Source organism: Anomalospiza imberbis, chromosome 2 (assembly GCF_031753505.1).
Source record: "Anomalospiza imberbis isolate Cuckoo-Finch-1a 21T00152 chromosome 2, ASM3175350v1, whole genome shotgun sequence".
NCBI lineage: Eukaryota > Metazoa > Chordata > Aves > Passeriformes > Viduidae > Anomalospiza > Anomalospiza imberbis.
Genome location: NC_089682.1, coordinates 52,955,138 through 52,970,606, shown reverse-complemented (window position 1 = coordinate 52,970,606; position 15,469 = coordinate 52,955,138). Strand labels below are relative to the sequence as shown.

The following is a 15,469-nucleotide window of genomic DNA, read 5'->3' as shown; positions in this document are numbered from 1 at the left end:
GTTGAGACTGGAAGGCACCTCTGGTGCTTGTGTTGTCCAAGAACTCAGGCAGGACTATCTAGAACTGGTTGCCTGGGACCATGTCCAGGTGGCTTTCCAATGCCTCCAAGGAAGGAGGTACCACAACCTCTATGGACAACCTGTTCCACTGCTCTGTCACCCTCAGAGTGAAAAAGTGTGTCCTGATGTTCAGAAGGAATCATCTGTGTTTCAGTTTGTGTCCATCACCTCTGGTCCTGTCACTGGGCACCACTGAAATCTGTGGCCTTACTCAGAATTTTTTGCATCCTCCTTCAGATGCTTCTATAAATTTTAAGATGCTCCTGAGTCTTCTCTTCTCTGGGCTGAACATTTCCAGCTCTCAGCCATTTCTCACATGGGGTGCTCCAGTCCCTTCATCATCTTAGTGGCCCTTTGTTAGGCTCTTCACCTCTCACACTGGGGAGGCCAGAAGTGGACACTGAAAGCCTTTAATTGTACCTTTTCACCCCCAGTTCCTAAGAGATGTTAATACTTTTCCCCACAAGTTTCATGGGAGTTTACAGCCATCTGTAAAGGTAGAAAGCCTCTCTCATTTAATAAGCATTGTCTTTCTAATGGTGAGAGACACAGCAAACCACCTGAGAGATGCTTTAAGCTGCAGATGCTCATTCAGTTCACAGAACTCTGACAGACCAGAGAACTGACCTGTCCCTTCCTTTAAAGGGCAGCAGACAGACACACACATGCACACAGTACCTGCTTTTCAGTTGCAGTTGTGAACTTCCCGCAGAGCGGATTGTTAATCGTTACAGTGTACGTCAAAGTCCTCAACTGATTGCCATTGGAGTCTCTATTCCAAGGGGTTGATACAGCATCTAGATGAGAAGTTATGCAAAATCTCACATTAAAATTACCTGTCTTATCATGTCTTAACAGTTTGAGAACAGGAGTAGGGGAAAAGACAGAAAACTGGTTTCAATTAATTGTGGGGTTTTTCCAGGAAAAACCATACCCATGTAGTCTGCTAATAAACAAAGGTGAGGCTCTGGATAGCTGAGCCTGAATCTACTAAAATAGGGTGGAGAAAAGAGTAAGCAATTTAATGAAAATACGTAATTTCCCATTTGCTTAAAGTTGAATAGATTTATTTAGCATTATCAAAAGCTTTTGCCACATTGCCTTCCCAGCTGACACTGAATAAATATTACCCTTTTTTACTTGATTTTCTGTTCTTATGGTCTCAGTGAATAAAATTTACTCATCCAGAAAATTAAAGCCTGTGAATATCGTTTAGGAGGATGCAATGATTTTTGCCTGTGTACCAGCCATACACATTTCACTATTTCTGGGACACAATGTAATCAGAAATACCCCACAATACATCAACTTAATAACCTACTCAAAATTCAGGCATTAAGATGCAGTTTTGTCGTGCACTGAAATGAGGTTCTTACTCCAAAATGTGCATACCTAGGGAAACAATAGTCTAGCTTTAAATATCCTCTTTCATAGTGAAACTTTAAAGCTTTAAAATTCTTTTAAAGCACAGAAAAACTTAAAATTCAACTTAGTCCTATTTAGCAATTCTCAGAGGTAAAAATTTTCAGGGTAGCTTGTAACAGGCAGAAGGGTGAAGAGTTTATTACCTACTATACTCCTGGAATTAAGAAACCTCTGCATGAAGTGAGAATTGGTGAAAAGGATTTCAAACATCTTGTCTGCAGTGATGTGGAAAACTCTGTTTATAAAAAGTCTCCCATAGAGATCATTGTCAGAGATAGTCTCCTTCACTGCTAAGAAAGACAGAGATCAGGTTAAGAACAGTATTATGCATAACCTTGATAGCAATCTAGGCTTTATTACAGCTTAAATCTTTCCCAAGCTTGCAATCAGCATTTGTTTCTCACTCTCAGAAACACAGTAAGGATAACAGCAAATGGTTTGGTAGGTAGGTTGCCTTCAGGAACAAAGTCCAGAGCTGATTTTCAAATACACACCACTACCACCACTTCCCTGTGCAAATTGATAAATTAACAGCAAAAGGTACCACCCCTTTAATTTTGCCTTCAGTATTTTACTAGTCCTGCAAGAAACACTAGGGAAAGTTGGCATAGTTTTCATTAATATGTGTGTCTATTGTACAAAAGACAAGAAAGAAGGACAGTAAAACCATAACACTTTTCTTCTTGTGACTGGTTTCAGAATTCTGCTTTTAACATTTCTAATACTGGTAATGTCCACAGTCTAAGGGACCAGGTAGATTCCCAAATAGTTCTTCACTCCATACCTATTGAACACGAACACAAGGGATACCCTGCTCCATTTTGCAGTCCCCAAAAATGCACAGAGAGGCTCAAATGCCATCATCTGTTTCAAAGCCACCAAGCACCTCAGTGGAATTCTGTGGCTGCAGCACTGATCTTTGCTATTTCTGCTTCTTCGTGGTTGCTGGCATGACTCAGCTTTGTGGTTTTCTCAGCCACACTTGCAAGAGATAAGGGATAGAACTATAATCCTGGAGGGCAAGCAGTTTCCTGTGCCAATCCCGACTCAATCTGCTTATGCTTTATTAACAAGTCAATCCTGAACTATAATTACCAGCAAGACAAACAAGCTCCCCCCCCAGCACCACTAAAATGAAACAAGCAGCCCAAAAGCAAATCTTGCAGCAGACAGACCCAAGTCAGGATGGCCAACCTTTCAACTGATACAAATTAATGCTCAGGGCTAGGAAAGGTCAGTGCCAGCCACGAATGCAAAGGGAGCTTGAATATCACACTGTAGTTCACAAGCTGCCTGCAGGCTAAGGTTACAGCACTTAAAACATTACTGGCTTGGTGGCAGTCAGTATTGATAAGGCAAATGCACCAAATGAACAACCACAGCAGTCCCCAAGGAAAGCTAGTCCTGACTGAGCAAACTCCCTCTCTAGTGCTGCTCCTAGCCTGCTAGAAGCCTGTTAGAACATCTGCCTCCAAAAAAGCTCTCCTTGATCTCATCAGGCTTCAGAGTAGGACCCCAAAAGTGAAGTGAGTGCTGTATTTTTGTGCTTGCACAAGAGATTGACTTCCTCTCTGTGCCGTGTTCTGCTTGTGCAATTGTAATTCCACACAATTATGAGATGGGACAGAAAGCAAACACACATTTCAAGAGGCCTATTTAACCAGTCAATACACAGTCATTACACACAGAATATGAATTTGCTGTGCTGAAACATTCTGCAGGAAGCCAGAAATTCAGCCTGAGTTTTCAGCTTATGCTCACTGTATTTTCTCTCCTAACTGAATCTAACTCTAACAAAAGGTAGGCCAAGTGAACTGTAAGTTTGACCTAATTTAACAAGACCTCAACATTACAGATCTCTCCTTTCAGAGTGCACTCCCCATATCCTCTCTTCTGCTAAGAGACAGGAAGTTTCAGATACTGATGCTGACGTCCCCCCTGCCTACTGTGCATCAGCTAGCACGGCATCAGCTACCAGGCAATTCAAACCTAGTTACTGTGGTTGAGTGTTACTCAGCTGGACATTGACATGCCCAAGGAATCTGCTACCACTTAAAAAAAAAATAAAGACACGCAGACACATGATCAAGCCACCAGATAAGCATCAGATCAGCTTTGTCAGCTATTTGTATATGTCTTGGCAAACACAAGATAACACAAATTACCTCTGCCCCAGTGAGCCTGAGCTAAACAACTCAACTTCACGTTCACCTGAAATGCCTGAGGACAGCTACTATTTCTTTGCTGATGCAAGGTAATTTGGTAAACCAGGGCAGCTTGTGATATGCACAAAGCCCATGCTTTATTACCTTAAGGTGCAGATCTTGCTACTAAGCTCTATTACTCTGTCCTCTTTCTAGTGAGTCTGAAGAAAAAGAACCCACAGGTCTATACAAAACTTCCCATAAACTAATTTACCTACACTAGTTCTATATGGTCATGTCTCTAATAAGGAATAGTCAAAGAAGTGCCAAGTGCATGAGTTTCTATTGAGAAATATGTTTTCTGCTTACAATCCTTCTCAGCTCTTGGAAGAAACAAAGGGGTTTTTTTGTTGTTAGCACATACAGCAGTATGTGTTAGCATACTGCACATACAGCAGTTTTCAGAAAATCCAAGCTAAACCTGGGCTTACATATCAGGCCCATCAGCTACTTTATATGCTAGGATTCAAACAGCTGCTGTCCAGAAAAACTGTAAACTCTCTGGACAATGGGTCTGGAAGGTGCACGTATGTCTAAACACCACGAGTTCCGCATTTGTGGAACCAAGTAGCAGGATACACCAAGAGCTTGACAAGCTTCAAGTCACTTCCATCTGGGCTTCTCAAAATTTATCTGTAGAAATCCTAGATGAAGCAGCGACCACAAACAGTAGCATAGCAATGAATAAGCACACGCTTTATACATTTGCAATTCAGACACAGCAAACAGCTTTAACCACTTATCTCTGCTACAAGTAAAGATGCATGTTTGTCTAATGTTTCATTTTACACAGGTAAACTTGTATCTGCCTTTGTTTTTCACAACAGCAGGGCAACATGAAGCATTTTACCTAAGACTGGCTTCAAATGCTCTTTATTAATAAAATGTTTCATGCAAATACAGAGATATCAGTTTAACTCCTTCACTTTCAGTGCTGTTCTAACCCCTCATCAGCATATAATTATCAACACTAACTTTCTTAACCTAAATGCATTTATAGCTGAATCAGAGCTGTCTGCTAAAAGAATATGAGATTATTTTGACTTTAGGTAAGGATCCCTAGGGACCCAAAAACACAAAAGTAAACACCTTACCCAGAGTGTTCTGGTTCAGCCTAACAACAGCAGGTCTATTCCCTCCCCCACTACTGCCTTGCACTTCCTAAGGTCATTTTCATCACTGCAAGGCAAGCTGTGAAATAATGTTTGAATATAATACCATTATGCAGCAAAGATGGTAGAGGCTTAAAGACATCTGCAGTGCAAAAAAAGAGACAAAAAATGGATGCGGGGGGTGGAAGGGGCAGTAAGAAAAACATTGTTATTAAAATTCCCCTCAACAACCAACAGGAAAAAGCTAAACACATACCATAAACAAATTAAGAAAGCTGAACCGATAAGAGCAGAGGCTATCAAACAAATTAGTAAGAAGGCTGATTTTTCCACTCTACAGAGATGGGGGTGGATCAGGATTTTTAAAAAGTATGTATGCAAATCTTGGCACTGTTGAACATTTCTATATTGCTCGGGATGGGTAAAAATTACAGGCTGCATGAAAGATATGTAGGTAGAAGCTTTTAACCAAATACACCTGAAATCAAGTGAATAACACTAATTCCTAGAAGTGAACATATTCCAGACATCATCTATTTAAAGACTGTATCAGCGGTATTAACCATTTTCAGAGAATTCTCCTATACTTTAAGTACAGAATTATCTTGGGGAGCTACTAAGTATTTTGACAATGCTAGCTTTTGCCAGTTCAAAAGATAAAAAATCTCCACCACTTTTTGCCTTCGGGTGACTTAAACATATATCCTCCAAACACCAAAGTAAATAATTATTTTTTTCAACACAATATATCCCTTTAGTATTTTGATTAAAATGCCAATAAGGTAACAGGGCTACTCTTCCTAACATAGAATATATATCCAAAATGTTGTACTGGGGAGGAAGAGGGGGACAACTAACACAGGGCTGAACCTAATTTCAACTGTCCTGTATTTTAAACACTGTATGTCCTATATACCATTATCTGCAAGCAGTCAAGCCTCTGCTGTGCCCATCTTGCAGTACCACAGTGCAGGCAGCTATGCTCTCCTGCAGATCATACATTTAAGGTGTTTATTAGTACACACAGCAACAAAACAGTAAGTCTGTCATGTTACACAAGGAGAACAGAAATGTGTGATCTCCCTATATACAGCAGAGCCTTCTAGCAGAAAATACTCTTTTCCCTGTATCTGCTTCCCCCTTCTTTCTTTGAAGTATTTCGTGTTGCTGAACATGGTCACTGAAAACAAACAAACAAACAAATTACCCTATATACTAAAGAGCCTTAAGGAAATTATAAAGAACTCTTGGCCCTGTGCTGGAAACATGTATTCTGTGCTTGAACTAAAATCTGTTTTCTGAAATTCAGAATTAAGGCCACAGATATTGATGTTTAGTTTAGCTAAAAGTTTGTCATGGCTCAGGAGTTATACTCCGATTATGGAACTGGACAAAAACACCAAGATGCAGGTCAATAGGCCAGTGGTGCACAGTGGGATTCAGACCCCCCATCCCCAAGGTGAGAACTGCTTAGGACAAGGAAATTAATGTTGTGAAGAACAACAGTCTTGAGCTTGCCCCTCACCTTATTTGCCAGGACACCTCCATGGGCAGCCTGAGTATGAGCCAGAGGACACAAGAGAAATTATTCACATGGGTAAACTTTTGCCATGTAGGAAAGCTAGTTTCATTTGCATGAAGGAATTCACCTTGTAAGAGTGTGGGGCAACTGCAACAGAAAACAGACAGAAACAGAAGAAAAAAATTCTAAGCATGAAGATTGAGAGAAAATATTAAGGTTGTGAGTCTAGAAAATCCTGAATAAAAGACTAGTCTTGGGGAGGGGAGGGAAGAGAAATAAGAAAGGCAGCATGAAGTCAGTTGTCTTTTTATTAAAGAGATATCTCCAGTTTAATATGCTTTATTTATTCAACATCACTAATGCAGACATGACAGGGAATATTTACTGCTATTGTTTAGGCAACTAGCAGCAGGAAAGACAACAGGACTACTTTTTAATCAGTTTCACTGGAGACCTTCACCATAAAAAATAAAATCCAGAGACAGAAGAGATATAGTAATAGGAAGATAGGAAAGCTGCAAAATATCTAAAACATCCAAAGGCAAGAACTGTCTGCTGGTCTAAGAGATACACCTGCAAAAGAGTAAATTAATTTGAGAAGCTTGTTAATTGTGTAGGAGTACCGCCTGTTTAAGTAGGTATAGTCACAAAAATGATAATGCCTGACATGCATTGAGTTGAATCTGAACTCAAGCCGACACAAACAGTATGGGGGAGCAACAGCCAAGTTAATTTAATATAAGCATATTGCCAGGCAAAAATCACAACTTGAAGGCAGCCAACTCAACCCAAAACTCTGAAAGCTTTCCTGCACATCTCAACAAACCCCCCGTAATGACACCTGCAAACAACTTCAGTTGTCAACTCTGAAACTACAAGACACAAAATTTCTCAGTGAGATTAAGAACTGCCTTCGATTAACTAAACTGGTCTATTCCTGCCAACAAGTGATGAAGTAAGTTCTCTTTGCACATGAAAGAAATATACAGCTGCTACTGAGCACAGTACTACTGTTGGTTTTCTGTCTTTTATTTTCTCCCCACCATATAACCTTGGAACCAATACATGTTGTGCACACTTCACTTTAAAGGCATTTACAGTATCCAAGATTCAGATATTACAGAATATCCACCAGAGTTCGGTGATCAGTCTGAACAACTACAGCCCTTTGGCACAGAAAACTTCCCCAGGGTAAGTGAAAATCTCACCACAGAAAAGTGAGAACTTGTCAGGGACTACTGTGGGACCACAGGACAAGCACTGACAGACCTTGGCACAAGTCTCTCATCCAGGTACCTGAGTTTCTTCTACCTGGTATTGGGTAATGAGATATGAGTTATGAGGTTGGTATAGTAGGATCCATTAAGATACTGTTAGCAGAGAGAGTGAAAGTTGCTGCAAGATATCCATTCAGATTTTTCATCTTCAGATCAGATTCAGAATATGCACAATACTCTCCTGAAACCCTGGGCTTTCAGTAAGTTTCTCAGCTTACTCCACCAATAACAATGAAGCTCATAAGCCTTAAGAAAGTCTAAGTGTAAAGAAGGGGGGTTGGGGGAAATCCTTCAGAAACTTAAGTACAGCCTGAAATGTTTCCCCTCAGTTTCCAAGAAATACAAACAAAGGAAAGAAATATCTTTGAAATTAGCACCACCCCATTGTCAATAAACTTTTTGTTTAAGCTGTTGGCAACTCTCTACCCACCAAAACAGAGAAAGAAAACCACAATTTCTTTGTTTTCATTCTAAACACCCAACAACTCTTTTTCCCCCCACAGAAATGAAGATAAAACAATGCTTTTGCTGCAATTCTGTGAAGCAAATAAGCAAACAAGTTTCATAAGACCAGAAAGTTCTCTAACTTTCTCCACAAGTGAGATGGAACACCAAAGTCATGTTGTCTTACAGATCCCAACTGTTAAGAGATTTACCTTCTTCACTATCTGAAGCACTGCTCTTCTCTGGAAGATTTTCATTCTCATTAAGGTCCAAGGACTTTTCTAAAGACCTGCTCCTAACTAGCTTAGCAGGTTTTCTTTCCGAAGATAGAAGAGGACTCTTTATTTGCTTCTCAATTGAGGACTCCTCCACCTGAAACAACCAAGAGCAGAAAAAATATCAGCAGAGACCATTAAAAAAAAAAAAAAAAAAAGAAAGTTACTCTAAAAGAAGACAGCCATACAAAGTTAGCCACAAGTTCTATCTGCTCAATTACCACACAGTCAAGCACTAATTTCCCTCTTGTTCCTCTGCCCCAGCCAACCTCTCTTCCCTTTATTTAAATATTTCATTAAACTCTGGTAACAAGAAAGACTTGCTTGTATGTACTGTTGGTACGAAGAGCTCCCTTAAATGGCACAGTCCCCTTGCATCCATCTGCACAGTTTGGGCCCCTTCCCTGCTTTGACTTCATCATTTATAAATTCATTAACCTTACACAGATTTACTTTACATTCATCAGGTTATTTTTTTCCTAACTGTTTAGCAAGGGTCCAACAACCCAGAGGGGAAGCACAATGAAACAGGCAGGGTGCCTCTCTCTTTCAGCAAGATTATGTTACCCCAATTACATATTTGAAAAGTTCTTATTTTGTACTACACCATCACCCTTTGAAAAAAGAAGTTTTAAAATACTGTCTAGAGCCATCCTACTTATAAAATATTACTTCTCATAAACAAAGCAATGGAGTATCATTTGCCATCTCCAATATACAAGCAGAAAGGAAGCCCCTCTGAACATCAGTCACTGAATCAATGATGCAAGCTCTTAACCTTAAACAAGAACTGTCAGCTAAGCATGCATGCCATTGCCCACTTAAAGAAGTAAATCTCCAGGGAAACTGCATGGACAAGGTTTGTGTATCTAAAAATGTCACCCAAAAAGTTTGGCTACCAGCTTTGAATCAATTTTCATTCTAAACCTCTCCTCAAGGCCCCACTGCCACCAGTGGAACATCTGGGATCAAGAGCAGCACAGCCCCGGAAGAACAGTGCGAGGACCATAGTAAATATGATCAGGCCTCCTCAACTGAATTTTTCTGATTCATCTGCAAAACCATCATCCCTAAAGAGCATTCAGCATTGACTCAAGAAAGCAAAAGCATCCACTCCTTGAACAGTCATCATGTATTTCCTGTACTTCTTGGGTTTTTTAAAAAATAAAAACCTGTTACTTTTCTTGTGCAACCAAGGGCTGTTAGGTGGTGGGTGGCTGAAAAACAGAGACAGGCATAAATCTGACTGCAGTATAAGCAGACAAAAGTACTCCTTCAGGGTCAAAAAATTATAAAGGAAGACTGAATCAGAAAAACAGATTAGTTAACAAATGCTCCTATTGAGAGAAGCTACCATGTAAGTTATACTCAGTCACATAACAGGATCTAGGACAAAACCAACATTAAATGTCAAAATACCAATACAGATGGAAGTCCAAAAGGAGTTAGTTGTGACAGAACAGCCCAAAAATTGACACACTGATCCAACACAAACCCAAGGAACTATCATAGCATTCTGACAGCAATCAGGATCTAGTGAAGAAGGGCTCCCACCAGCAGCATAAGAGCAGCTCACTATGCCATGAGCGGAGCAGGAAAGCCAGGCTCAAGTCAGAAGGCAAAAGCAACAGTTCCTAGAAAAAAAGCTTTTCATATTGTCATGGAAGAAGAGATTCAAGCTGGGGCTTTTGTAGTAACTGATCAAGTTTAACACAGATTTAATGGGGTTTTGGATTGGTCTGTGTTTTTTTTTCAAACTAAAGAGTAAAGATTGTAAGATCTGTCAGCTGGAATTAAAGATGTGTAATTTTTTCCCTATTGTGCATTTATCTACTGAGCTAGTCCAGTAGTGCCAAGCTCTGTGCCAAGGGTTTTTTGGTTTTCAGCCTGTGAACAGCAAAATCTGTGACTGGAAGGCCTCCCTACAAGGGGAGGAGGAAAGATGGTGGTTGCAGAAATAGGCAACAAAGTGGCTCCCACATTCACATGTACTGAGAGGGCAGATGAGCCACACAGAGTTGACTCAATCAACTAAAGACAGCCATTGACAGTATTTTTTCAAGATGAGCCAAATACTAGACCCAACCCCTCCACTATTCAGATCTTCCTCTTACGAGAGCCTTGGGCCTTACTGTGCCTATCAGAGCAGTGAAGGGGAGTTTAAGCCTGTTGCCCTCCAGTCTTGGGAAGGTGGTTAAGTGTGCTTTGTGTCATCACTGTGATGACTTCTGATAAAGACATTCTAAGCACTACTGCCTCCTCCTACTGCCTTTGTGGTTCTACAAAATATGCTGCAATCCTGGGCCTGTGGAGACAGCATGGATATTCTTGGGTAATGCCAAGTGACATATACAGCTAAACAAAATCACTGTGCATTTTAGTTACCCTGAACAGTAAACAGTTTAGTTACACATTTATCAAGACTGCACTTTTATGCTATAATTAAAAGACTTTTCAGAGGCAGTTTATTCAAGGCAGAATCCTGGCATTTTTACAGAACAAATCCCCAGGCATTCCTCCTTACCAAGATGCCAAATTAGATTTAGCACCTTCAAGAGACATCTCGGGGTGTGGCTTCCTTTCCAGGCACAGCAATTATTTTTAAATGGCTTGTTCTTGCACAAGTAAGACCTACAAGTGCAAATTAAGGCTACCTGTGTAGATTTTTAGTTATCCCAAACAGTCCAAATTCCAGCAGCATCCCCAGTCCTCTCAGGCCTCCCTTACAACTCTCCAAAAATCTTGTTTTATACTGCTAGGGTTTCCATGAGGAATACCTATCACACAAGCAGCTATGTTTTTAACATCTGAGAAACACCAATATTCTTTGCTGGATATGAGTCTCTAGCCATTAACTTGGATTTCAGCAAAACTATTTAAATCCTACTTAACCTCCAGATCAGTTTCAGCAAGTGACAAAAGTCAGAAGATTTACAGGCTAGTAGGGTAGTAAAAACAATTAAAATAGTCTCCTTTCTTTGTTCCCCATATTTTCCAAAGCAACACTTGGAGTAAGTACTGGCAATTAAGTACCCAGCCCTAGTGAAGCTTATAAAAAATGCATTAGCGGTTTATTTTCTTTTCCAAGACCTTCGGGATATCTAATAACCAAGAGAAAATTGGTTATTAGAAAATTGGCAACTTTTTAGGACTACAGCTGCACACAGGAGCCCCAGTAACTGTGCTAGACACTGTGCCCATCTCAGATATCACTACTATTGCACTTGCTGTTCACACCAGCCAAACACACTCACAAAATTCATACAACATGAGTGAACACGAGTGAGGCATTCATGCTTGTTCAGCTGTACTAACCCGAGCCATCAAGGTAAAATTCATCCTTATTATAGCACGTGCGGGGGCTTTCCCCTTCCTTCTGAAGCATTAAAAAAAAGTTTAATATATTCATAACAGCAGACTAACTGACCATTGAAGGCAAAGATGACAAAACTTAACTACCCTTTAATAAGCCTTATGTATAGGAGAGATAGTAATATAAGAGGAGATATCTTTTTAAATGACAAATAGCATAAGCAAGAAAGCACTGGAAGTGAAAAAACTTTTACTTTCAAAAAGTAAAAGTTTCAAAAAATCATTACTTTCAAAAAGCATTTGGCTAAAACACAAATATGTTCCCCTTGGGAATTGGATAAGAAAAACCAAGAAATTTTACTTTTAAAGGAAAAACAAAAAACAGACCAGGACATAAGCCTCAGCATTGTAGCCAGGCTGTGCAGCTAATTAGTGACAGAGCACTGCTGAAGCTCACACCAACAATATTCTCTTAAAGAATTTCACTCACTTTCAAATTTAAGAAACATTCTTGACTTCTCAAAGACTTTGGAAGTTACAATCTCCATTCATCCTATGCTTACAGATATACACATTAAGCACATATTCTTATCAGCTACAAACAGCAAGAAAGGCTGTGTCAGCACTTACTCCTGGCAACATGTGTCTGTTGAGTGACTCTCCTTCTGTTTGAAGCGTGGGCTCACGAACTAAACCAATCATTTTGGGTAGTTTTTCATCCCTTTCTCCAGAATCATCACAAATGCTGGATCTGTCCAAGCCAAAAAGGAAGATATTTTTGAAGATATAAGCGCTGAGAAACATGAGAAAGTGCCTTGTGTGATTTTTGCACTGAAAACATGGCTGTTCAGATAACATTAAAAACTACCAAGTCATTCTTCCCACATCCTGCTCATTAATATCGAGCCATCTTCCTCATTTCAGGCACCTCTCAGAACATTCATCTTCTGATCATAAGGTTAATAAAACCAAGAGAGTGCTGTGGGAAATGAGGAAACATACAGCTTATAACTAATTTGGAAAGAAAAAGCGTAAAGAAAGTGTCAGAACATTTTTTTTCCTGCATCACTTATTCCAAAGTTGCAAAGTTGTGATTTTCTACAAGAAAAAACCCAAAGCTTAACAAAAACAAAAAAGAAAACCAAAAAAACCTCAAGCAAACCCAAAACAAAAACCAAACGAATCAAACAGAAAAAAAAAAATCAGAAAATATTTAATACAACACCTTTTGAAGCCTGTAACGAACTCGATATTTTTCTCACAAACATACTCAGATAACACAGGACTGAAGAGACAAATGACATTGTTCAGTTTTGTAGAGTCATGCTTATTTACATAGAGATATGTAAAGTGCTGTTATTAGATTGACACTGGAAGGTCATAAATCAGTTCACATTTCTTCCAAAAAAAAAAAAATCAAGGTAACTCTTTCAAAAAGCCACATCATTATTATTACAATTATTCCAGCTTGTTATATTACAATTCCTGTTTCTTAATTCAAGCTGAGGACAATACAAAAATAAGCTAAGATCTCAGATATCAGGAGAAAAAGGCAAAACAGTATTTCAGTCTCCACAGAGGGGAAGAAAAAAGTGTCTGAACAATAACATAGCTCCATTCTGTTCAAACCTTACAAACTGTTCAAGGGCATACAGGTGCTGACCAGGCACCATCATTTGAAAAGGCTGCTATTTAAGCTACCCTATGCTGGACCCCAAGCAGATCCAGGGAGAACAAGGTTTTCCTCTCTCCTTTTCTAAGGGGCCTCAGCTGCACTGCTACTATTTTAGAAAATTCACACAGGTAAGTTTTTATGCACACTCAGTCTATGCAGTTCAGACCTTTGCATCCTTTCACTACAGGCTCAACCATTCTGCTAAGGCTACAGCAGCTCTTTAGAAATTGAATTTCTAAGAAAGAGGACACTGCTTCTCCCCAGGTGTTTCAATAGGCTGTGCAGCCGCTCCTTACCGAGACTGCCCGTTGTCCTCAGAAGATGAGTGGAAGCTCTCCATCTCCTCGCTGTTCAGGCCCAGCTCAGTGCCATAGCTCTGGTGCACCAGCTGCCAGAATTCCTGCTTGGTCAGCCTCTAAAACAAAGCAAGCTAGTCAAGAACCACGGTATGGAACAGTAAGGCACAGGAGGAAAAACAGCAACAAGTTTGAATTACACCACAGCCTTTAACCTCAATTCTGACAAGGACCCAAAGCATTCAGGTATCACGTTCCGAGATTGGGTTTCAGCATTTTGGGCAACTGTACTCCTGCCTACTCCACACTCCCATTGCTGTTCAACCAATAACACCAGGCACAAGAAAGTCACCATTTAAGAAAACACACACTTGAAGCCACTACTTCCTTCTTCACATGTCACCAATATTTTCACAAATACATTCAAGGTACCTCCCTCTTGAACTTCACTTGATATGGCACAAGGTAAGTAATTACCTCTTTGATTCTGAACAAACTGCTTAACAGATACCTACCTGATTCCTGAGGATGCTCAGAGTACTTTACAAATTGTGGGAGGCTAGCATTTCAGTCACTACACTGGTGTCTAGGTCAGCCAACTGTCCACTCTGCCAAGCTGGGACAGGAGGTCCTCTCTTTGTACCACCAGCATCCTCTATGAAAAAATAGTTGCTTTTCTTCGGGATTACCTTCACTCATGACTAGCTAAGTCTTCTCCTTCTCTACAATATCTCTATCCTGTTCCACAAATTCCCACACCTACTGAAAGATATTTAAGTATTCTTAAATAGTCAAGAAAGCTTGGAGGGGAAAGTAGTATGGCACACTCATATCTGCAAAGTAAGCAATAAGTTTCAAAGTCCACCTCGGCTGTAAAGGGCTGGGCAGAGGGGGAGGGGGGGGGGCAAAAAAACAAAAAAAAAGACAAAGAACAGAGGTAAAAGGTTTTGTATTTAACAGAGCTCAGAGAGCAATACTAGCGATCTTAAAACAGGAGACACCACACTGGAAAATGTGCCTCGGCCACCATCCATATTGATCAAGGGAACAGAACTGTGCTAATGAGGCAGTAACACAAGTAGTGCTTACTATTTGCATGAAATGATGACATTAAATACCCATGCATTATTTAAAGGGCCTTTAAATGATCCTCTCCACCCGCTCGCTTCACCTGTAGAGTGTTAGTTACAGTACCGCAATTTTAGACAGGCACGGAGGAGCTGACCCGCACTCAGGATGTAAATGCGCGCTCGCAGCCGCGCCGGCGCTCCCCGGGCTGCCGGCGCTCCCCGCGCCCCGTCCCGCTCCGCGACCCACCTGGCGCGTCCCGCGGGGCAGCGCCGCTCCCGGGACAGCCCCGCTCCCGCCGGGAGCCGCCGCCGCGCTCCCACTTCCTGCTGGGCGGCGGCGCCGGGGCCCGGCCGGGGCCGCCCCCCCGCCCGCGCCGGGCCGGGGCAGCGCCTTCCTCGGCTGCCACCGCCGGCCCGGGGTGGGACAGAGCCAATCTCGGCCGTCGCCGCCGGGGCGGGACCCACGGGGGACCCGCTGCCCCCTCGCCCCCGCTGCGGGATCTCCGCGCTGCATCGCATCGGAGCCGCTGCCCCCGAGGGCCGGGACAAAGAGCCCAACTCGGGAGACGAGGAAGGGTTTTTTCCCTCGGGTATTTTCCAGCACAACACGGTTTCGGGCTTTTCAGAAAGCAGCTGGCAACAAGCACCCTATTGACAGAGATCAGTTTCAAGGTATTTAATCCTAGCGTGGGCAAAGTAAACATTAAAACAAAACACACAGCTATAAAGCAAGGGTCATAGCAGCTAATGCCAGCTTCCCTCTGCACGGGGGTTTGTTCTACACAGCAATGCAGTGC

At 41.3% G+C, this 15,469-nt stretch overlaps 1 protein-coding gene across 4 annotated transcripts in view; it reads right to left on the bottom strand.

Moving 5' to 3' along the window:
- GRAMD1C (GRAM domain containing 1C) overlaps positions 1–15,469 on the bottom strand; it is a 52,118-nt gene that overhangs the window by 8,031 nt on the left and 28,618 nt on the right. For 3 of the 4 annotated variants that reach the window (XM_068181081.1, XM_068181084.1, XM_068181083.1), the window contains exons 7-11: positions 13,603–13,721; positions 12,262–12,382; positions 8,257–8,416; positions 1,629–1,775; positions 739–857 (exon numbers count right to left, since the gene is read on the bottom strand). In XM_068181081.1, the coding sequence (XP_068037182.1) occupies positions 739–857; positions 1,629–1,775; positions 8,257–8,416; positions 12,262–12,382; positions 13,603–13,721 (666 nt within the window). The remainder of the gene's footprint in view (positions 1–738; positions 858–1,628; positions 1,776–8,256; positions 8,417–12,261; positions 12,383–13,602; positions 13,722–15,469) is intronic. The other variant, XM_068181082.1, reaches the window with a different exon arrangement.